We start from the raw sequence: 24,466 nt of genomic DNA on the forward strand, positions 1-24,466 counted from the left end.
ACTGCTCCTCCCTCTGACTCTCCTTTCTTTCATTAAATAGGCCCTAAAATATCCTTACAAAAAGATTTTCCCAGTAGTGTCCAGAATTACTCTGAAAAACGCGAAACCCAGACTCTCTCCAGGATGAACCTCAGTGCTGCAAATCACCGTATACCCCTAAGTGATGGAAACAGCATTCCTATCATCGGTCTTGGCACCTACTCAGAACCTAAACTGGTAAATCTCTCTCTTTTTTATTTTTATTGTTTTGAAACTTCCCTGGAGCATAATCTTTCATTTGTTTTGAATGGAGCTCATTGATTTCCTTTTTATAATAATGAAAGTCACCTCCAAGGAGTACTACTTGGTGTCCTGAGTAATGACCCGGAGGTTAAAATTATATCAGTTTATAATTTAAAATTATCTTGAATTAGAAAATGGGACTTTTCTGCTTCTTTGGCTGAAATTTAGCTAAATTTCGACTAGTAGACTGGGCTGAGGCACGTGATATTTCTGAGTTTATTACTTATGGGGTTTTTAAAACTTGTATTTGAGGATTTCTAGTTCAGTCTAACAAGCATTTAGTGAAAACCTGCCATGTATGAAGCACTAGGCTATAGAAGTTTCAAATATGAAGAGAACAGTGTCTGTGCTGTCTAGGAATTAAAAATCAAATAGAGGAGGCTGACTCTTCAATAGTTAATTATAGAATAATGACAATAAGAGTAAATTCTACCCCAGAACTATAAACAGTATCTCTCTGAAAACACATAAAAATAGTTAAATTTGACCTTCAAGATTGAGTAGGCTTCCATTAAAACACAGTTCCTACTTATGAGAAAAATATTTCTGCTTTCTTCATTGCAATGCAAATTTAATGCTGATTACCAGAATGAACCAGTGGTATGTGTAGAAATGCCACTGGATTTGTGTGACCACGTATGAATAACCTCTGTAAAGCTAACTGTGAGTTAAGAGGCAGAGAGACAGAGCTGAGGCAGCACATTTTAGGCAGAAGAGGAAGTATAGAGGCACAAAGATATATGATGTGTCCGGCAGAGGCCAAGCCCGTAGTGGCTGGCACATGGAATTAACGGTGGAGACAACGGCATCCGGCTCTGGAAATGCAGGTTGAGACTAGATTATAAAGGACCTTGCATACCATGCCAAGGAGTTGAAACTTCACTGTATAAAAGGAGGAATTATGTGAAGTTTAGAAACAGAGGAAAAGCATCACGAGATCAGTGCTTTTGGAAGATAACTCTGGGGGCAGCATGGGGAATGGAAGGCAGAGAAAGAAAAATAAACTACACATACCAAGAGGAGTTAATACTTGTATCCGCTGCAATTGCCCAGTTCCACTGATTTGAGTAATGTAAAGGAAAATCACTGTTGAAACAATTATAACAGTCTTAGTCATTGGCCCCTTCCTCTTCTCACTTTGCCCATTGTCTATATATGACCTCGTTCATAATCTTGGCTCCAATCACATATATGCAGAGACTCCTGAAATTTTATTTCCTGGTTTTTGTTTTTTGTTTTGTTTTTTGTTTTGTTTTGTTCTTTGTTATACATATACTCATATAGCCTGGACTCGCTACATCAGAACCCCTTGGGAATTTTTTTTTTTTAAGTTGAGGAGTTTATTAGGGAAATAGGAGAGGCTAAAACACCCCAAGTGGCAGAAAGAAAATTCTGAAAATGTCCCTTCAAGCCAAGTGGGGGCCTAGCCTTGACCTCCCCAAAAGGACAAGAAACTGGTGGGTTACCAACAACATTCTCTTGTGGCCACCTTGCCTAGGCATAAGTGTCTCAGACAGGACTGCCTCCCACCCCCCCACCCCCCCCCCCCAAAGGTGGAAAGGAGACAAAGACTGTTTATAGAACCAATGCAGAAGCAATGAGAGCTGTAAGGAAAGTGTGTGTGTGTGTGTGTGTGTGTGTGTGTGTGTGAGAGAGAGAGAGAGAGAGAGAGAGAGAGAGAGAAAGGAGGTGGGGAGGACCTTAACAAAGAGTCCCAGGCGTCTGGCTCTGCACGCCTCAAATACATTGACAAACAGTTCTACAAAATGTTACTTAAAAGGTAAAATGCCTAATGTTGTTTCCGAGAGTTTCCCTGGACTTCTTCCCACATGCCACATCACACACCAATGTACATGGCAGAGCCCAAAGGCCACGCTTTTGAAAAAAGAAAAACAAGAATAAACCCTGTTGCTCTTTAAGGAGAGAGGAAGGAGCTGAGGCTGCTGGGGCCTTTCCCACGTAGGCCTGTGTTCTGTAAAGCAACTTCCCAGCAGTAGCATGGCACAGTTCTAGGTGAGGGTCTCACCTTTTGTCACCTGTGCTTCAATGTACTCTATTCTCGGTTCGAGGGCTGTCAATTTCTCGTTTAGTGTTGAAAGTCTTGAATGACAAGGCATATCGAACGAGTTGAGAAAGTCCGCCATTTTCTTGATGCTGCTGGTGATGACCTCAATGTACTTCCGGTTCACCCAGTCCTGGTGAATCTCCCGCTGTACCGGATCCTCTTGGCCCGCCATGGCTGCCGCCTAAGGAAGAGCCGAATTTTTTTTTTTTTTTTTTTTTTTTTTTAAGAAATGCTAATCCTTAGTCCTAACCTCTGACCTACCGAATCTGGTTCTTTAAGGGTAGAGGCTGAATATTTGCATTTAACAAGTTCCTTGGATAATTGTGTTGTACAGTTAAGTATGTACTCCATCTTTCATAAACACCTCTAATTCAATATAACAAAACTACACTATCCATCTCTACCTTCCCCTCCAAATACTTCCACTCCTAGAAAATAACACTACCACTCCGAGCCCACCCAAGCCAGAAATCTGAGTACATTCCTTCATTCTGCCCTCTATCCTTGTTTCTCCCTTTGTCCACATTTCTTCCAAATGATTGCTGTTGAATTTATCTCAGAAATATTTGTTCACTTGGTACCTTCCTCTTGGTCTCCTTTGTCACTGCTTAGTTTGGGTTCTTCATTTGTTAGGCTATTCTTCCAATTTTGTCCCCTCCAATTATTCAAACTGGGGCTGTCAGGATCTTCTTCACACCCAAATATGATCACATCACTCCTCTGCTTAATTATTTCAATGGCTCCCTATCCATTATAGGGTAGAATCCACATTCCTTACCTTGCACACTGAGCTTTTACGGTTCAGTCAAGACCCATCTGTCCAGCAGAATCTACCACCGTCTTCCACCTCTCTCCCTCTCTGTGCAACACATAACTACCTGAATTCCCCGAACAACTCTCCCATCTCTGTGCCTGTGAACATGCTGTCCTCTATCTGGAATACCCTTTCTTCTGGTTTGTTCAGCTAGCTGGCTAAACCTCTACTGAACCTTCAAGACTCAGGTCAAGGACGCTGCCCCTCAGAACCCCATCTCCCAGCCACCACAACTTAGCCCTCTTGCGTGTCCACATAGCCCCTTTTACTTGACTCTATTGTAGCCCTTATCACACTATATTGTAATCACGGTTTCTCTGCAATCTTCCCCACAAGATTGTGAAATTCATTATGAAAGAGAGAATGTCTTGTTCAGCTCTGTATTTCCAGAATATTATCTAGTATGTAATGGGTATTTGGCTGATGCTTTCAAATTAATGAGTGTGTTTGTAAAAGGGGACATCTACGTTTGTGAGCATCAGAGGGTATGGTGATATAAATGAATACAATAATAACAGTTAATGCTTTCTGATCACTTAACACGTGAACTATCTTAAGTGCCTTGCAACACATGTTTTCTAATTTAATATTTAAAACTTTACAAAAGATACGCCATTTAACCCCATTTACAGATGATAAAACTAAGGTATATATAGAGAAAAAATTGCCCCAAACTTACAATGCTAGGGAACAGAGCTTGGATTTTAACCAACATACTTTGGGTCCAGATCCTATGTTCTAATCCCTATACTATATTGCCTCTTAAGAACATATCTTATATCAATGAAACTGCATATTCCTAACTATGACTTTCTTTTTAGAAAACAGTTTATTTATTTATTTTGAGAGAGAGAGAGAGAGAGAGAGAGAGAGAGAGAGAGAGAGAATGCACAAGAAGGAGAGGGGCAGAGAAAGAGAGAGGGAGAGAGAGAGAATCCCAAGCAGGCTCCATGCTGTCAGCCCAGAGCCCAGTGCAGGGTTCAATCTCACAAACCATGAGATAATAACCTGAGCCAAAATCAAGAGTGGGATGTTTAACTGACTTAGCCACCCAGACACCCCTCTATGACTTGCTTTGTCTCTTTCTATTTATGAAAGTATTTAGGAATCCTGAAAGTATACAGGATATGTGTGAGTATGTATGTGTGTGTATACAGGATGGGTCTCTCTCTCTCTCTCTCTCTCTCTCTCTCTCTCTCTCTCTCTCTCTCTCCTGAAACTTAGTGGAGCTGAGAGTGCTGTGCCTACAATAAGTACAATTAAGTACCCACTATGTGTCTAGTAATATTAACTGCTATAGGTTATGGACATTCAAAAGCAGCTGTGTGTCATTTCCCCAAAAAGAGTTATATTTCACTTCAGAAAATAAGACATGCACTGATTAGACAACACGACTTAAGAAGGATACTAAGAAATGAAGACCATGCATGCAGCAACTACAGTTGTGATCAGAAATATTACCAGTTGTAAAGTAATAGATGGAGTTTCGTGGCAGATCTCACAAAATCAGAAACTCTAATGTGAAGAAAAATACACCACATTTGTGTGGAAGGTTTGTTGGGGCTGCAGGAGGAGATGAGGAATGGGAAGAATGGAGTATCTCAGATAAAGCAGAGTCATGGCTTCCTGTTCCAAGCTATGCGACTGATAATTCCCTGATCATCTTCCCAGGACTGGTGAGGCAGAGGCTGGAACGACCTGTGCCCAAGTCAGCCACCCTGAAATAAAAGTTCCCAATTACATTTACCTTCAGAATCAGTCTTAGTCCTAAAGGCAAAGTTGGATGCCAAAAACTAGTCTTCTCTACTTGGCATGCCTGAGATTCTTTTCAAACCCTTTATTCTATAAGAAGTAGAAGGCGAATGGCAGGCTGAGGTAACTCTTTAGCTGAAATTCATATGTGTTCTGTGTATGTGGTCAAGTCAGTCAGCATCTTTTCTTCCCTAGAATCCTGTTCACGCTCAACACAGAAGTTAGGGCAGGAGGGTGCCAGGGAAAGATGTAGGCATGTCTTCGGGGGGAGATGGGTGGGAGCAGACATGGAAAGCTAAAGTAAGGACTGCTAACACTGTCTCCCCTGATCTCTGCCCTGTATAGATTCCACTAGAATATGTAGAGATAGGAACTGGGAAAGCAACTTGAAGGGACAATACTATGAAGCTGTGTGAGGGGCCCCAGCCCAGCTTCTCCTGACTTAGATTTTTTTTCTCCTAAGGTGCCCAAATTCTTGTAAAGGTGTCCCATGCCTGTGGATTCAGGGAATTTGAGATAGTACCAACATTTAGTAGCACCAGGTGCTCTGTGCATGACCCCACCTGATGATCACTAATGAAGACTAAAACGTGCAAATAAATTATCCACGTGACTTTTCCTTTTGAAAGCGTCCCAGTACGCTTTCATACATGGATGAAATAGTCTATAACAGCCTCCCAACAGATTTCCCTACAGCTCCATCTGGGAAGGTCTCATAGTGAGAGTTTGCATCTTAAACTCTTTTTTTTTCAGTTTTGATAGAAATTAATTCTGTTTTTATTAAAATCAGCCCATGGAATTAATAACCAATATTTATCCAAATATTCAAGTAAAACTCAACAATGTTACCAGATGTGCAAATGACACAAATCCAGGATGAATGGTAAATATTTTGGAAAATACACAATAACTCAGTTCAATGAATATTTATTGTGTGACTTCCATATGCAAGGCATTTTCCTAGGTAACACAGGGATTGAAACAATGGTCTAGCAACAAGAGATCTGTAAATGGAGTGACTGAGGACAGAAAAAAAAACCCACCTATAACTAAAATGTAAGGAAAAGATGAAGTGCTTTAAGAGAGAGAATACTTGTTCAAAGATAAAGTAGCGATGAGCAAATCTAGTTATGAGGTAGATCAAGAATCATCAAGTTATGTGGAAGGAGTGGTCTAGGAAGTAGATTGGGGGTCTCAGTGATCCAGTATTCCTTCCTGGGTGGCCCTGGTTGAGATTTCTATAGTTGCAAGAAGTTTTCACAGTCTGGAGAGTGAGCCAAAGGCTTTGCATCTGGGAGATGTAAAGGAGAGGTAAAGTCCAAGCCCTTGTTGAGGACCAAGGAACAGACTGAAACATCAAGTCCATTCTGCCTTGAGCTGGAAGAGCATGATGCCAGTGTAGATAATTTCCAAGGTATTTATATCATTTGCATTCCCTCCAGCAATGTATGAGGGTACCCCTGCTTGACATTCTCACCAATATTTGGTGTCTTTTTAATATATGTAGTTCTAATAAGTGTGGAATAATCTCTCATTGTGGTTTAATTTCCATTTCCTTTACTCTAGATGAAATTGGCCATTTTTTCATATTTTTATGAAACATTTTGATATCTTTTGCAAAGTGGCTGTGCCTTCTATGTGTTTTTATTTATTGGATTTGTCTTCTCTAATCGATACTGGATTTGTAAAATATCTGGATATAAGTCCTTTGTCGGTTACATCTATATGAAAATATCACTTCCCATTTGCTTTTAATGGTGTCTTGATGAGCAGAGTTTCTCGATTTTAATGTGGTCACATTTATCACTCTTCATGTATCATTAGTACTCTCTGTAGCTTAAGAAATCCTTCTGTACCCTAATGTCTTAGGCTGGGCACCCTGGAGAACAGCCTCTGAGAAGGAGATGTGCATGCAGGGGGCTTAGTGGGGAGTGTTCTCAGGAATCAGACCTGTATGGGGAGTGAGAGAAGCAGGTCTGTGCAAGGGGGGAGAGTCACACTGTGATCCAGTCACAACTGGGATTAGTCCCACAGGGAGCTATGAAATGTGCTACAAAGTTGTGCTAAGTTGAGGTGAGAGAGCCAGGCTGTTATACCCTGTATTATCCATAGTGGGAATCAGAGGTGAATAACTGGCAGCCAACACTGCTGGCAGCGGAGCAAATGAGTTCTTTTGTCCTGTGGTACACCATAACAGCCACTACAGTCTACCCCCGGTGCCAGCTGAACCTACTGGCTTTGTAGGCTAAGTTCACCCCTGAGCTCTTCTAGACTTGTGTTTGGTCTCTCTCCTGGAAAAGTTTTAAAAGAGGTAGGTTGGCAGGATGAAACAGCTCCTGCCACTAAAGCAGACTTCAAGTTGCAACTTCTCTCCTTCCTGGACTACCCATTCTAGATGTTTCGCATCCTTAACTAACATATCTTCTGGTCTTGGTGGCTGATGAGATATTATAACCCAGATTCTCACCTCTGAGTTGTCTGAGTCCCTGGTCAACTTAGATCATTGCCACTGGTCTTCTCGATTAACTATCAAATTTGGGAAGGGATATGTTACTGGATGGCCTAGCTGCCTGACATTTTCCTCCCTGGCTCATTGTGTAACAGCGACGGAGCCCTACCTCCTCCTGTGATAAGGTCACTTACCCCTGCCAGTATGGCATTTTTCTTAAATGCTGAATCTTGAAATAAGGAGGCTGGGTTGCCCTGGGAACTAGGATCCACTGAGCCTAAAATTCAGAGATGAGAAGTACACATTGTCTAAGTAAGTCAAAGGAAATAATGCTAAGCTGAATCACTCCTACTGTGTTTTCAGAATCATGTATTCTACTTATTGGGGACACAACATCATATTATGGATGTTGACCTAGGGTATATGTTACATCTTGGTGGATGACTCCGCATCCTTACAGGACTCTCCTTTCTTAAGTGGAAGAATGGTGCTATTGGCCACTTTAGGAAATAGAATTCTTTATTTCACTGTTATCATCCTTAATTGTGGAGTCAAAATTTTACATTTTAGATTTCTTCTATCATATCATTTATTTGAGTCTCCAAATATGGTATTCTATTCGACCTGAGTTTTCCCTAAAGTGAATTTTCCTAAGGAATCTGTCAGAATGTACATACAGTTCTCTTATGCTACACTTAAGAATTATAAACAAGCATTTTTCTCACATCCACATTTCCAACTAGTTCCTCCATATTGACTAGAATTGAGTCTAAAATAGTAATTCACCTCATTGCTGCTTCTGCCACCTGAGGGACAATATTTTTAGCAAGCAAAGATTGTACCAGATTGTGAGTTTGGCTTTCAGCTTTCTCCAGCAAAGCTGAGGATGACAGAAAGGATTACTCAAGACTTCACGAGTCAAGAGAGGTGAGAGGGAGGCTAAGGGAACTCTCTCCAAGCTGTTCTCAAGCTCCTGTATTTATGAAGCATACATTCAGGGAAACGTTGTGCAATACATCAGTGGGCCAGTAAGAACGTATAGAAAGCATAGGGAGAGCATGCAGAAAAACAAGGCATTCCCAAGACTACAAAAGAGCAGATGCAGAAAGCAGAGTGGAGAACAAGATAAGATATTCCATAGATAACATGGTCTAAGGAATTTATGAGCACGGTCAGGACCCAACCTCTAGATATACATTAACTGAATATCGATCAGCCCACTGTTTTCAGCAAGGCCAGAAAGCAGAGTTCTGCTTTGCACTGTGTTCCCTATAATCTCCTAACTCAGGATATAGCTATTTGATTTCCCACACCAGATATTCAGCTTTTAGAAAAGGCACTTTAATGGTAGCTGGAAAACTGAAGACTCTCACTACTATAATTTGCTTCTGTACTGTGTCTTTATGAAATAAAGCATCATTTGTATATACTTCAGGCTAACGGTCAGTACCACACTCCTAACTGAGTCCTCGTCATTCTCATTTTCTTTATCCTAAATGTTCCTCCTGTTCAACCCCTGTTGATCTTTGAAAACATAAGTTTATACTTTAATATGTATTGTTTGGGGTTTTTTCCCCCTTGTAGCAAATCTATTTGGGTTCTACTCTTACACTTACCAGTTCCAGCCACAAAATCTCAGTGCTATTTCTGAGATTATATTTACCATCTCATATTAAACTTTATTCTTTCATACTATGCATATACCTGATAATGGAAGTATTTTTTATTTTTTCCCTTAAATTTCTGGATTCTAGCCCAGGATTCTCCTCTTCCAGTGTACTTTTTGTTGTCACACTTGCTGTCATCCATAACATCTCATTTTGCGCAGTGTTTTGTGGGTGGGTTTTTCTTGCCTCAATTTATATTCAAGCCTTATTAATCATGTTGCCAATTAATTAGCCAAAGAGGTATTTCTCATATTCCTGGAATGTGTGTCTCTTTTCCCAGCTATTTGATATTTGTGACTATGAATCTAATTTTCTAATACCATCTGTGTAGCCAATTTGTTCATTTATTGTGTCCTCTTATCCTCTCAGTAGTGATGGCTTTCAACTGACGTAGGGAGAGAAAATACAATTTATACTTCCAGTGCTTTTTATTTCCAGTGCAGGACTATAAAGTCACTAGAAATACAAGATATTTCTTGTGTCACTCATTCTTAATAAATCGAATTCTGTGGGCCAGAATTCACAGGTCTGTTGAGATTTGTCAAGCATTTGGTTAGAACACTGACGATATAGAAGCAAGGACAAGTAGTTCTCAACATTTGTGAAGATCGGAATGATCGCCATTTGAATATGAGGTCAATACAAATCTACAAATATGATTAAACCTCTCCTCTACACATAACCTAAAAAATGATTTGAAAATTGTATTCAATGAGACTAGATGATTGTCTTGATGGAAATATCCATCAAGGATTCCATTTCTCCTAAGAAAAAATTGAACTAAGATGAGACACACTCACGTATATTTAAAATGTCACCATAACTTGGGGCATCTGGGTGGCTCAGTCAGTTAAGCTCCAACTTTGGCTCAGGTCATGATCTCGCAGTTCATGAGTTCAAGCCCCGTGTCAGGCTCTGTGCTGACAGCTCCAGAGCCTGGAGCCTGTTTTGGATTCTGTGTCTCCCTCTCTGCCACTCTCCTGCTCACTCATGTGCCTGTGTGCATGCACTCTTTCTCTCTCAAAAATAAATAAAACATAGAAAAAATTAAAATGCCACCATAACTAAAGAACAATGATTTATGTGCAATCTGAAAGATGGATGACTTATACTTCCAGTGTCAGGAGTTTGTCAGGTCTTCTGGTTTGTCAATGTTCAGGGGAGAGGATATTCTTATTCTTATGCTTCATGCAGGTTAATAAAATGAACAAAGGTTTGGCTACCAAATTTGATAAAAATATATTTTTTTATAGCACACCCTCAAACTGTCTTTTTCCCAGCCTTCTTGAGGAATAATTGACATACAATAAACTCTACATATTTAAAGTATATAATTTGATGAGTTTGACTCATGCATACACCCATGAAGCCATGACTACAATCAAGATGGTGAATATATCCACCACCACAAAAGTTTCCTTGTGTTCTTTTGTAATCCCTCCCTGCCACCCTTGCCTGTCCCTGCTATTCCCCACCCCAGATAATCACCAATCTGTACCTGAACTATACAGTAGTTTTCATGTACTGGCATTTTATATAAATGCAATCATAATGTATTTGTTTTTTGTCTGGCTTATTTCACTTAGTATAATTGTTTTGATACTTACCCATGTTGCTGTATCAGTACTTCATTTCTTTTTATTATTGAGAGATATTCCATTCTGTTGATATATTCTCAGTTTGTTTACCCAAAACTTTGATTTGTAATTGAGCCTTCTTTAATGAACTTGTGGCCTCTTATAACACAGCTATCATGAAATCTCTCGTCACTGGTAAAACTGCTCAATTACATTTCTGAGGGCACAAAGCTAGGGGAGACTTGGGATTAAGGGAGTACCCCAATGAGGGTGGGAAGGAAGCTCCCTGTGAGGTCAGTTTCCTCAGCCTCCAGACACCGTCTTCCAATAACAACAGCATTTAATTGGGAATTTTGTCATTTTTGTTGTAAAATAATGTCCATGTGTACCGTGTCCTGATCAAGAATGATTAAAGAAAAGATCCATTGCTCTTTTTCCCCACTCCAACCTCCTTGTCATTTCAGACTCCTAAGGGAACCTGTGAGAAGTCAGTGAAGATTGCCATTGACACAGGGTACCGGCACATTGACGGGGCCTACATCTATCAGAATGAGCATGAAGTAGGGGAAGCCATCAGGGAGAAGATAGCAGAAGGAAAGGTGCGGAGGGAGGATATTTTCTACTGTGGAAAGGTGAGATCTTCTCTTCACCCTCCAACTCCTTCTATTAATAGTTGGTCTGGTGTCACTTTTCCCTGTTAAAGAGTGTTGGGCTCAACAAGAGGAGTGAGTTCTCCACTCCCAAATTGCTCACTCTTGCCGGGAAGTTCGGGACTGACTAATTAGCCCCCTGAAGGTTAGGCAAAGCTCCTTCTTCATACATGGGCATGATTTAAGACAATATGGGAAGAGCCAAATCTACAGAGCAGAAAAACTGGGGAGTGGAGGGAAGGGGGGAGGTGGTTCATATTAAATAATCATTTGCCAAACCTTTCTTTAAAAGGACAGCCTTCTTTTGCTTTTGTGTATGCCTATTTGTCCGTAGATCACTAATTTGTTTATTGAGCAAGAATTCATGTACCGTCAAGTTACAAATAGGTTAAGTAAATGCTTTTAGTGTATTTACAAAGTTGCATAACCATCTATACTACCTAATTCCAGAATATTTTCATCACTCCAAAAGAATCCCATACCCACCAGTAGTCGTCCCCCGTTTTCTCCTCTCCTTCCAGTCCCTGGCAACCAGTGATCTACTTTCTGTCTTTATAGTTTTCCTATTCGGGACATTTCATATAAATTGAATCACATGCTATGCGGCCTTTTGTGTCTAGCTTCTTTCACTGAGTGTAACATTTTCTAGGTTTGTTCATAGCATGTATGAGAATTTCATTTCTATCACTTCTCAGGCTTTTGGCTAAGATCGTGAGAATTTCATTTCTTTTTTATGGCCAAATAATACTCTATTGTGTGGATATATGACATTTTGTTTATGTCACCACTACCTTTCGAGCCTTTGCAATTTCCAATATTAGACATCACTATCCACCGAAGGGCAATCCAAAAGATAAAGCATCGTGATTAAAATGAAAGCCAGTGGAAATATAGGATGTATATTTCCAGGCAGCTTTGCAGGAATAAAGCTGTACAACTTTGGGGATTGTGTAATACAATTCTCCTGAGTGTTCTATACGAGAACAAGATGATGTTTCTGATTTCAGCCATTCCCCAGCTCCCCACTCAGGCTCCTTGCCAAGCTCTCTGGGAGTTTTGGTTCCCCAAATCCCCTGCCACTTATGGATTATGAGTCCAAGGAGCTACATGTAGCCACTGTCCCAAAATATCAGCCTGAAGCTTTTCACTTTATTATAGCTTTACAATTTTTACTCCTTGAGATTTTACTATTACACAGTATCTCATTGGAGTAAACATCAAACCTTAACCTGGTGCTCCCAAAATATTTTGGGGGAAGGATAATCTGGAACTCATATCCTGAGAACTTGGGCCAAAGCAACCTGCCCAAAGGCAGAAATATTTTTGAAGATTTGTGTCTTATCCTAAATTTGTTTTTAGACTTTTGCATTTCCCCCCCATAATATTTTCTTATTTGTTTCATTTTGTTTCAGTGTAAAAATGAGGTTACAAGTTACCACCAAGAAAAATAAACCAAAAAACTTTTCTTCTTAGCCGTCTATTTCATAAAGTTGCTGTGAGTTAACATTTACAAAGCGCTTAAACAGTACCTGGCACAGAGCTAGGACTATGTGTGTTTATTGAATAAAAATAAATTAAAATGTATAAAACAGAATATTCAGTTAGATGGGATGGAAGCAATAACAGAGTAATGACAAAAACACATTTTCCCACTATTCTTTCCACATTGTTTTCTCTTCTTTATGCACTTAAGGCAAGAAAAAAATTATTGTCCAAAGTAGAGAAAAATCAAATGTTACCAATTTTGCTTGCCCTTACTTGTGACAATAAGAGTATAGAAATTAAAAAAAAAAAATTCCCCAAACACTTTGAACAAATTTGATGCTCCAAGAAGTATTAATTTATCCCAAGGCTCTGAGGACCCCTCAGCACCCTATGTTTTATAGACCTCAAGGGTACACATGCTCCAGTTTGATAACCTACGTCTTAATCTTTCATTACCTAATAGTTTAGAGATTGAGTAAGTTCATTTTCTTTCTTTTTTTATTTCTTTTGTTAAGTTTATTTCATTTTTCCCCAGCTTTATTGAGATATAATTGACATATAACATTTTGTAAACTTAAGGTGCATATTGATTTGATACACTTATGTATTGCAAAGTCATTATCACTGTAGTGTTAGCTAATACCTCTGTCATATCACTTAATTGCCATGTCCTTTCTGTGGTGAGAACATTGAAGATCTATACTCTTAGCAACTTTCAAGTATATAGTATAGTAGTATGAACTACAATTGCTATGCTTTACATTAGATCCCCAGATTTTATTCATATTTTATCTGGAAGTTGCTACTGTTTGATCAACTTCTCTCCCTTTTCATCTGCAGCTGGCTGTCTAATTATTGACTTTTATTAGGGGACGAGGCAGGGTCTCCAATACTACCATTTTGGTGATCTTATCAGTGTAGCCAGATAGCCAGTAATTTCTTAGTAGGAATTGGAAGATTTCCCTGGGGTCTAAGTACAACCAAATGAGAACAAAGGAGCAGAAAAAGGAAATCTAAACAGTTGCAATAATTTAAAGTTTTGGGGTACCTGGGTGGCTCAGTCTGGTAAGCATGTGACTCTTGATTTTGGCTCAGATCCTGATCTCCCCGTTCATGAGATCCAGCCCCAAGTCGGACCAGGCTGCACTGACAGTGTGGAACCTGCCTGGGATTCTCTCTCCCTCCTCTCTCTCTGCCCCTCCCCCCTCCCATGCAAGCTATCTCTCTAAATTAATTATTAATAAAAGTTTCACCAGCGTCCCCACCGTCTGTCACAATGTGAAAGATCCAGTGAATTCACTCTCGCAATCATATCTCTTGCTCAGCTAAAGCACACCTTTTATGAGAGTGTCATGAAAATAAAGCACTTAGCCCAAACAGCTAGTCAGATACATGTTCCGTTTCTACACATTGAGGAAAAGTGACAGTGCTGAGGGTCAATTCAGAAGTTAGCAGGGAGCAGGGCAAGACTTTGTCACCAAACTATGTCCTCTGTGGTTCAGATGGATCTTCAAGTCTCTGGTACTCTATCTGGATAGAGTATACTCCAGGCGTCAAGAGTTATATGAACTCCTCCTCTACCCAGATGACACCTCCGCATAAACGTATTTTTATAAAATGAAATAAGTAAATAACGTATAGGAGTGCTTTGGATAAAGGGCTGCGTTACTGTAAAAAAAAAAAAGTGTGGATGTTAGCTAACTATCACCTTTTTATTCTTTCAGCTGTGGGCTACAAGGCATGACCCCGAGATGGTCCGTCCAACCCTGGAGAAGACGCTTAACATCCTCCAGCTAGATTATGTGGATCTTTACATCATTGAAATACCCATGGCTTTAAAGGTGAGTTCAGATGCCTAAAGATTAGTTCTCTGCCCTTTGGCAGCGATGAGCCAGCAGCTGTTCACACGAAGCCTCTTCTTTACTCAGCACCACAGAGTGTCAAGGTGTTTTGTTACTGCACGTTAGACAGTACTGACCAACCCAAACAAATGCTCACAAAGATTTTGTGTAACAGACTCAGGCCTGGATCCCGAGTCTCTTGATTCATAGCCTAATGCACTTGCTATTATATCTTGTCTTCACAGCTATAGTTAAAACTCTCTCCATCAAACCGACCTGTGGTCCCCTCACTGTACTCCACCTGTAGTCACCTGGCATTCAGACACACCCTTCTTACTGTTCACACAGTCATGAAAATGGCCCTGCATAACATAATGCAAAATAATATCTGTAGCTGAAAACTTACCCTCCACCCCCTCCACAAAAAAATAACCTAAAGAATAGTCAGGTTTTTGGAGCCAGAGCCAAGGTCGGGCTACCTATGTGGTATCTATTCCTTTATTTCAAATTCACTCCTTCTTTGAACTTTCTCCACCTATGGACTTGTTCATGTAACCAACAACAACACACTGTATACGCACTGCTAAAGAGCAGTCACTGCTTTAAAATTTCATTGAGGGCAGGGGAGCCTGAAAAACAAAATTGGCCATTTGTCCCCAAGGTAAATCAGATCCTGTTGTTCATCAGGAAGAACAAAGACTCTGCTATTACAGTGGCCAGAATTCCTTTATGCAGCCAACCTGGAAACACTTTGTTCTGTTTCCTATTCTGTTCTCGGGAAACACTTTGCTTGTTGGTTCTCCTCTATGATCACATCCAAGATGGACTTTGGAGAGGATTACCCTTTTGCATCATGCTTCATATTGATGCAGGTTTGGAGGCTTCACAATGGCCTTGGTAATCACAGGCTTTTATTGGTCAGGTTGAGAGTTCACAGACAAGACAATATCCCTTAAAAGGTTGATAGGCTTTCAGTAAATTCACATTCAGTCCAGTATGAATGAACAATTAAAACTAGAAATCTTTTAGGATCACATTTCTTATTATCTAATTTGTGGTCTATGGTTTCTGTCTCTTTGTAAAGAACTTCCTGATTTTACTCATCAGCCCCATCTTCAGCTTACTGACCTCCATCTGGTTTGGAAAAATATAAAATAGGCAGGCACAGGGGCGCTTGGGTGGCTCAGTCAGTTAAGTGTCCGACTTTGGCTCAGGTCATGATCTCACCGTTTGTGGGTTCGAGCCCCGCGTCGGGCTCTGTGCTGACAGCTCAGAGCCTGGAACCTGCTTCAGATTCTATGTCTCATTCTCTCTCTGCCCCTCCTTTGCTTGTGCTCTGTCTCTCTCTGTCTCTTGAAAATAAATAAATATTAAAATAGGCAGGCACAGCTAATGTGTTCCTTTCACCCAATCTGCATCTCATTGGATGGTGCACCTTTGTCCAGTAGGGCATCTGTGATCTTGCCTTCAGAGGGACACTGAGAACCAGAATTCTCCCAAAGTCCAATATTACTTACCTCTAGGATTCTTACCTTCTTGCCTTGGTTGGCACTAACTTTTCTATCTCTAGAAGGCTCAGATCTCAACTTCTGTCATCTCAGGTGACATCCAGAAGCAGAAAGTACTAATTTTAGCAAAATATCATCTTACCTCTCATCTTACAAGCCCAGTAGCAACAAACACATCTTTCTTCAAGAACTACCTGAAGCTTGCAAAAATGGCCAATAAATTCTAATAGCCAGTCTTTTTCTAAGTCCCCTAAAGCTCCAGCCTTAGTAGGCCCATTTGTCTGAAACTCAAGCACAACAAGGCAACAATTTAACAGATTCCATGCTATTGCAGAGCAAGGATTTCCAATTCTTGGCTGAAGGTGGGAGACTTCTCAGTGTCCACAATTCCATATTGACCTAGCCAATTTCACATTTATGGCCCATTACTTGCCATACCACAACATCTTTGTATTAGTCAGAGCTCCTGTTATAAATGGCAGAAATCCAACTCAAATTGGTGTTAGCTAAAAAGGGAGCTAAAAATTCCAAGGGATACCTAGTTCAGGCACAGCTGGTTCCAGAAGTTCAAACTATGTATATGGCTCTATCTCTATGTTTTAGTTGGCTTCACTCTCAAAAATCCCTCTCTATGTGATGATAGAATGACCATTGACATACCAAGCCTACATCGCCAACACAACTGGAGAATTCAGAGAAAGAGAAACCACACATTAAACCTCATGGAGAAATACTGAGTGGCCTTGCTTGGGCCATTTACCCATTACCGACTAATCTTTGATCTAAGGGCCAAATGAGTGACTGATTGACATCTATGGTTAAGAATGAGAGCTGAGTCAGCCCACCCAAACAATATGGAATGAACTCCTCCAGAGAAGATAGCATAGGTATGGGGAAATAACAGATTTCTACTGAGCTGCCGAGTTTGAATCTCAGCTGTGTGACATACAAGGCAGATGAGTTTGAATCTCAGCTGTGTGACATACAAGGCAGATGACTTGGTCAAGTTATTACCTGATCTCTTTCCACATCACCTATTCATGGTATAGTGGAAATGTCTGTATGGACTTTGGAGTCACACAGAAGAGGGATTGACTCTCAGCTTTATTACTTACTAGTAGTAGTCACTTTGATCTTTATCTCTTTCTTTCTTTCTTTCTTTCTTTCTTTCTTTCTTTCTTTCTTTCTAAACTTCAATTTCATTATCAGTAAAATGGTGACAATAGTAACTCCACAAGTGTTGTAAGGAGTCATTAAAATTATATGTGTGAAATTACTGGCACAATGTCTGACATTTTCTTGATAATAAATGAAAGATAATATTCTGAAATGTTCGTGTGGAAAAGAAACTTAGTTATAAGATATCCCAATAACCTCATTTCACAGAAAAGAAAGTCGAGGCCCCAAACAAGGAACTAACTAACTCAGGTTTAAAGCCCATTAGAGAGAAAAAAAAGATAATGATAAAGAAAATAAAGGCCATTAGAACAGGGAGCAGATGGTCAGTCCCCTGATGCCAACTTCATACTTGTTCCCCTACGTGACACTGCCCCTGGCTTGTCCTCGCAAACCTAACAATCCCAACACCCTGTGGACTACAGTGATTTTTTTTAAATTTCAGCCTCTTGGAAGTTATAACCTCAGCCCTCATCCTCACACAACTAACTTTACTCTTGTTCAAATGGCAGACTTCTAAGCTAAGTCTTAAATATTTGGAAAGAGCCTGTATCTAAAAGTGAGAAAATGAAATTTACTTCTCTCTGGCTGACCAACGATTTATAAAATCTTTTTGGCAAAGTATATAGAGAATTTATATTCCTATTCTTAGATGGGATCAAGGCTCAAAGATACAGAGCGAAGGTAAAACTTTTTAACAGTTAGAAATGACACAGTATAATGACATTACCTCCTAAATGAAAGTATAATTGAGAAACCAATCTCTTTTTTTTTTGAGAAATCAATCTTTGAAACCAAAATATCACATGATTTTTCAATCTCATCATTTTTTAACAAGAAATCTTTCTTGCTAAAATATTTTAGCACGATGTTATTTTTTTAAATGTCAAATTAACAACAACACAGTACAAAAACTCATAAGATGTTTTAAAAAGATGAATGAAGTTACTGCTGAATTGGAATGAGAGTCAATAGCACAGGGTTTTAGAGGGTCGAATTATTTTTCCAGTAATGCCTTACAGTAAGGAGGAGTAGAGGACAAAGACAAAGGGTTTATCTGGATGAATGGATTAGTAAGGTAGACACAGTAGAAGCTTCAGGGAGGCATCATAGAAATATTTAGCATGGGTGCAGGCTTGATCAGGGCTTAATTAAAACCTGGGGAAGTAAATATTATTTAACAGAGTTCGTAATGGAGGCATAAAGCCATTTCAGAACAGAAGTAAAATTAGGAAATGCAAAAGGCTCTAAGAAATAGAGAGAGAGAGAAAAAAAAAGAGAGACTGAAATGAAAATGTGGGTCATCAGTGTTGAAAAGGTCAAAGAGCTTAGAAATCAGAGATAGAAAGGGTCACTAACATGAGTGATTATGGGACATCAAGGAGAAAGGAGCCCTTTACCTATTCTCAGTGAGATAGGAGGAACTGAGAAGACATGGTCTTCACTACAGAGGACAAATGGAGAAAATGTTATTGCCAGGGGGAGGTTTCATTCAGGTGAACTAACAGAAGGAAAAATTTTTTAAATATTTAAGAATATAATGGATTTTGTCCAATTGCTTGGTTTTCAACAAAAGAATTCCTATTAGCAAGGTCTACAGACTTCCATGCTGTCATCCAAATCCAAAAGACACTTTGTCCCCATATTATTTGATCACTTTCAACACAGGTGACTACTACCTTTTTCTTTAAACATTTTCAGCTCATGGCTCTATATTACCCTCTTAAGATGCTTTGATAGCTTCTTCTCTGCCAACCTCCAAATGTCATTATGCCCAGTACTCTATCCTTAATATTGTCTTACTGAGCCACATTTTCTTTAAAGGTGATCAGTCTCGTGGATTAAATACCACTTTATATACTGAGGACTCCCAAATTAGTCTGCAGCCAACTTCTCTCTGTTTAATTGCCTCCTCAAATACCCACTCAAATCTAATTGACATGTCAAACACAAAATATCCACAACAAAACCCTTGATTGCTAGCCTAACCTCAGGATATGATCACCACCAGCCAGCCAAGGAGCCTAGAAATCATCATTTCTCTCAATCCCACTTCCAAGCCCACAACAGATGTGTCCCATTTTTAGATGTCGTGAAAAAGAAGAAATCTGAAAAACAATGGTCTTTGTTGGGAAGGGATCACCCCAAAACTGGGTTTGATACTGAGATAATTTGTGAGGTAGAAAACAGATGCTAAACTCCTGGAGGTCCCAGAAAGGGAAAGAAGAGAACCACTGGGCAGGTTATTCAGAACTGAGAAGTAACATGCTGAGTTTTCCCTTACTCTTAGGAGGCATTCCATCCATTAGCTACACTTTTCTTAGATAAAGAATTTCCTCTCACCCTTAATGATGACCTTTGGCTTCTTATTGGAGTAAGAAATTTGGTGTTCTCAACTTTGGCAAGGGTTAGGGTTAGGTCAAAACAGTAAGCCTGAAAGTCCTAATTCTCAGCTTCTTCTACTCCTTATTTATGAGTAATTTTGTTATTAAGAGAGATTTTCATGGGGCGCCTGGGTGGCTCAGTTGGTTAAGTGTCCAACTTCAGCTCAGGTCATGATCTCACAGTTCATGGGTTTGAGCCCTGTATCTGGCTCTCTGCTATCAGCATAGAGCCTGTTTCAGATCCTCTGTCCCCTTCTCTCTCTGCCCCTCCCCCATTCATGCACATGCACCTGCTCTCTCTTTCTCTCAAAAATAAAAACATCTAAAAAAAAAAAGACAGGCAAAAATTCATGGTTTAAGAACAATAATAATCTGTCAATAAATAAAGGAAAAATGAATACCAGGGCGAGATAATGAGACTAATGGGTCATATTTATAATATATAAGTATAAAAATAATTAGAATTGAATTTCTTTCCCAGGGCCAGGGTATTCCTGGAATTCCTCAAATTCCATGGAATTCCTCAAATTCCATAATTTTAATTCCCAGATATAAGTAAAATAAGTTATGCTTGTTCTTTTTCTGTAGCCTGGAGATGATTTCTATCCTAAAGATGAGAATGGCAAATGGTTATATCACAAGTCAAATCTGTGTGCCACTTGGGAGGTAAGTTCAAATGGGCCTCTTATCTCAAAATACTACATTTTTAAACTGTGATCTGACTATTCCTGTTCAGTTTATGGAGATATACAGCCTTTGCTTCCAATGGAAAGTAAAAGAACAGGCATTTTGGGGGCCCCTGGGTGGCTCAGTTGGTTAAGTGTCTGACTTTAGCTCAGGTCATGATCTTACAGTTCGTGAGTTTGAGCCCAACATCGGGCGTGGTGCCTGGAGCCTGCTTCAGATTCTGTGTGTCTCTCTCTCTCTGTCTCTGCCCCTCCCCCACTCATTCTCTGTCTCTCAAACATAAAAACATTGAAAAAAAAATTAAAAACCAGGCATTTTAACCATAAGCAAAGATATGTGCACTGAAAAATTCTTGATTTTGTTTTGATGGAAAAGAAGAATGCCATAGAAGGAAGAGAGAAGTGTAGAAGGAAAAAGTAAGTAAAGGAAATAAGTTCTAATGTGACCATAAATGAAAATGTACACGTGAGATAAATTCACAAGTTTTTTAAGTTTCTCAAATTGAATTTATAAAAATCAGTAATATGATGTTTAAAAGAAACAAAGTTAAAATGATACATGAAAAACTGAAAAATAATTCTGGTTCCATTTCTCAGCAAGCTGTTGGCTCCTTCCGCAAGATCATGAGAGTAGGAAAACTAGGGGAAAGTAATTAGAAAATCGGTATGGATTCTTGGGGGGGGGGGGGCGGGGAAATGCTGATATTTTGAACTGGTTTGTTTATGAGGTAATATGGCAGCTTTTACCTAGAGTAGAAGGCAGCCCAACAAACACTAGTAGGATTACATAGCAGAGGACCTTAGAGTTCTTTTTGTTCTCTCTTCTCTCCTGCTATAGCCTTGGGACAAATATTGTCTGCTCCATATGTGCAGAAACTTAAGATTCATGTTCAGGTGTCTTCAGAAATCAAATCAGAGTAGTACTGAAATCCTGCACTTGTGAGAAGCTGAGAAAAACATAAGTTACTATCTGACCCCTGGTAGTTGTCTCCCTGGCTCTCCCATTCCAAACCCCAAAGGCTGAGAAATTACACTCTAACCAGTATCTCTTTCTAATAGATTTCCCCCCATAGGTAAGAGCTGAAGATCTGAATTGTGGAGTTGTTCTGAGGAGTGAGGAAGCATTGATTGGGTTTTCTGGTGTCTGGGGCTCTCCACCCAGGAGACCATATACTCTTTCCTGACCTTACTATAGATGACTAGTTTTAGAGCCTGGTATTCCCCTCCAAGGGACTGCCTAATAGCATAGCCAGTATTCCCAGGAAAAAATGTGTTCACAGCCCCAAATTACAAGGCATTTATTTCACAAAAAGCAACAGATCTCAATTAGAAATCCCAACATACACAGAGAAAAGGACCAAGAACTTTAAATTAGCCAAATTATATATATATATATATATATATATATATATATATATATATACACACACACACACATATATATATGAATATGTGTATATATATATGTATATGTATATTTATATGTATATATTCATTCAAGGGGATAGGAAAAGATGTTAGCAATATGAAACAAGAACAAGAATACATTTTTTAAAAAAACAAGCAAAAAAACCCATGATCAGATTGAAATATCAGAATAAGGAAATCCCCAACATGAAGAAGAAAAGGACAAGAAAAATTTTTAAATATGAAAGAAAAGATAAGAGGTATAAAGGATACAATTTGAATTTCCACACAATAGGAGTCTCAGAAAAATAAAGAAAGAAGAAAAAAAAAGAGGTAATATTTGAAGAAATAAAAAGATAAAGGGCATGGATTACCGAAGAGAAAAAGAGAAGATACATTACAGTGAAATTTCAGAATATCAAATATTAAGAGAAAATGTTCAAATCTCCAGACTATAGCAAACAAGCCAATAAAGAAAAAAAAATTGGAACAAAAAAAATAAATTGAGGCGAAGACAGGGAAAGAAGAGGGAAAATGAATGGATGGAAAAAAGTAGAAAGCAAAGAGCAAGATGGGAGATTTAAACTCAGTTGTATTAATAATCACAATCTATGTACATAGTCCAAACAACTCAGTTACCAGGTAGAGGTTGTCAGAATGGATAAAAAGCAAAACTCCAGTACATATTATATATAAGAAACCCATTTTATTTATCTTTTGAGACAGAAAGAGAGGGGGCAGTGAGGGAGAGAGGCAGAGGAAGAGAGAGATCATCCTAAGCAGGCACCAGGCTGAGCACAGAATCCAAAGGGGTGCTGGATCCCATGACTGTGAGATTATGACCTGAGTCGAAATCAAGAGTCAGATACCTAACTGACTGAGTCACCCAGGGACCCCTAAGAAACCCATTTTAAATGAAAAGACACAAATAGGTTGGAAATAAAAGGTTAAGAAAAAAAATGAAAAGGGTAGAAAAAGACATACTCAGCTGATGGTAATCAAAAGAAAGCTAGAGTAGTTATTTTAGTATCAACAAAGATTACAGAGCAAAAATTATTACCAGGGATAAAGAAGTTTGTTTAGTAGGGCGCCTGGGTGGCTCAGTTGGTTAAGCGCCTGACTTCAGCTCACAAAGAAGGTCATGATCTCACGGGTTCGTGGGTTTGAGCCCTGCGTTGGGCTCTGTGCTAACAGCTCAGAACCTGAAACTTGCTTCAGATTCTGTGTCTCCATCTCTCTCTGCCCCTCCCCCACTCCCTCTGTGTCTCTCTCTGTCTCTCTGTCAAAAATAAACATTTAAAAATTTTTGTTTTATAATAATGAAAGAATCAATCCTAAACATCTATGCATCTAATAACAGAACTCCAAAATACATGAAGCATAAACTAAGAGAACTGAAAAGAGAAAGAGAATAATCTACAATTATAGTCAAAGATTTCAAAACCTTTCTCTCAATAATTGAGATAGTAAGTACACAGAAAATCTATAGATTAGAGGAGATTTAAATATTATCAACCAGCTTAACCTAATTGACAATTATAAAGTACTTCACCAAAATATAACAAAATGCTATTTTTCAAGTGCACATGGAACATTTAGCAAAATAGTCCATTATCTGAGACATACATTTATCTCAATACATTTAATAATATTCTTTATGCAAAGTAGGCTGTCTGATAAAATCGGAATTTGAAGTCAGTAACAAAAATATATCTGAAAACTCATCAAATATTTTGAAACTAAGAAGCATATATGTAAATAATCTGTAGGACAAAAAATAAAATCTGTATCAATATATGTATGTTAGCAATGTTCAAGTGGAAATTAAGTTTTTAAAAATTTAATTATGAAGTATTTAATAATTAAGTGAATATAAAAATATTAAGTATTTAGAGATAAATTTAACAAAATCAGTGCAAGACTTACACAGTAAAAACTACAATGCATTACTGAGCAGTTTTTTTATAAGTCATCTCTATACCCAACGTGGGGCTTGAACTCACAACCTCAAGATCATGAGTCACATGCTCCACCAACTGAGACAGCCAGGCCCACTACTGAGAGAAATGTTTAATATTTTAAATAAGTTGAGAGATATATCATGTTCTTTGATAGAAGGACTGACCATAAGGATGCCTGAGTGGCACAGTTGGCTGAGCATCTGACTTCGGCTCAGGTGATGATCTCACAGTTAGTGAGTTCAAGCCCTGCATCAGGCTCTCTGCTCTCTCTGCTGTCAGCACAGAGCCGGCTTTAGATCCTCTATTCCCCTTTTCTCTGTGGCCCTCCCCGACTCATGCTCTCTCTCAAAAATAAACATTTTTTAAAAAGATTAAAAAAAAGATTGACTATATTAAGATGTTAATTTTCCCCAAACTGGTCGATAGATTCAATGCAATCCCAGTCAAAATCCCAAAAGAAATGGAAAAGATGTTTCCAAAATTTATAGGAAATGGCAAATAGCATAATGATAAAAGATTCATTTACCAAGAAGATATACCAGTTTTAAACACATATGTACCATTTAAAATATCTTCAAAATATATAAAGCAAAGGTTGATAAACTATAAGAAGATACTGATAAATTCTTCTAATTCGGTGGGAGATTTCTAACATATTCCTTTAAGTTGTTGAGAAGCCAGGAAAAACTAGACCTAATTTTATATAAGATGTGTGTATGTGTCTGTGTGTGTGTCTATATATGCATATGAGGCAGAGACACA

At 38.9% G+C, this 24,466-nt stretch overlaps 2 protein-coding genes across 5 annotated transcripts in view; one reads left to right on the forward strand and one right to left on the reverse strand.

Annotated features, from left to right (window-relative positions):
* Positions 1–24,466, forward strand: part of AKR1D1 (aldo-keto reductase family 1 member D1) — an 88,145-nt gene that overhangs the window by 45,931 nt on the left and 17,748 nt on the right. Inside the window, exons 1-4 of one of the 2 annotated variants that reach the window (XM_019825876.3) lie at positions 13–216; positions 11,071–11,238; positions 14,466–14,582; positions 20,239–20,316. In XM_019825876.3, the coding sequence (XP_019681435.1) occupies positions 124–216; positions 11,071–11,238; positions 14,466–14,582; positions 20,239–20,316 (456 nt within the window). In that variant the 5' untranslated portion in view covers positions 13–123. Of the gene's footprint in view, positions 1–12; positions 217–11,070; positions 11,239–14,465; positions 14,583–20,238; positions 20,317–24,466 lie in introns of those variants that run through there. The other variant, XM_006929410.5, reaches the window with a different exon arrangement.
* LOC101100956 (probable protein BRICK1) overlaps positions 1–24,466 on the reverse strand; it is a 67,020-nt gene that overhangs the window by 8,859 nt on the left and 33,695 nt on the right. For 2 of the 3 annotated variants that reach the window (XM_045052811.1, XM_045052810.1), the window contains exons 3-4: positions 2,309–2,528; positions 1,297–1,368 (exon numbers count right to left, since the gene is read on the reverse strand). In XM_045052811.1, the coding sequence (XP_044908746.1) occupies positions 1,297–1,368; positions 2,309–2,519 (283 nt within the window). In that variant the 5' untranslated portion in view covers positions 2,520–2,528. Of the gene's footprint in view, positions 1–1,296; positions 1,369–1,816; positions 2,529–24,466 lie in introns of those variants that run through there. The other variant, XM_023250603.2, reaches the window with a different exon arrangement.

The sequence above is a fragment of the Felis catus genome, chromosome A2 (assembly GCF_018350175.1).
Source record: "Felis catus isolate Fca126 chromosome A2, F.catus_Fca126_mat1.0, whole genome shotgun sequence".
Lineage (NCBI taxonomy): Eukaryota > Metazoa > Chordata > Mammalia > Carnivora > Felidae > Felis > Felis catus.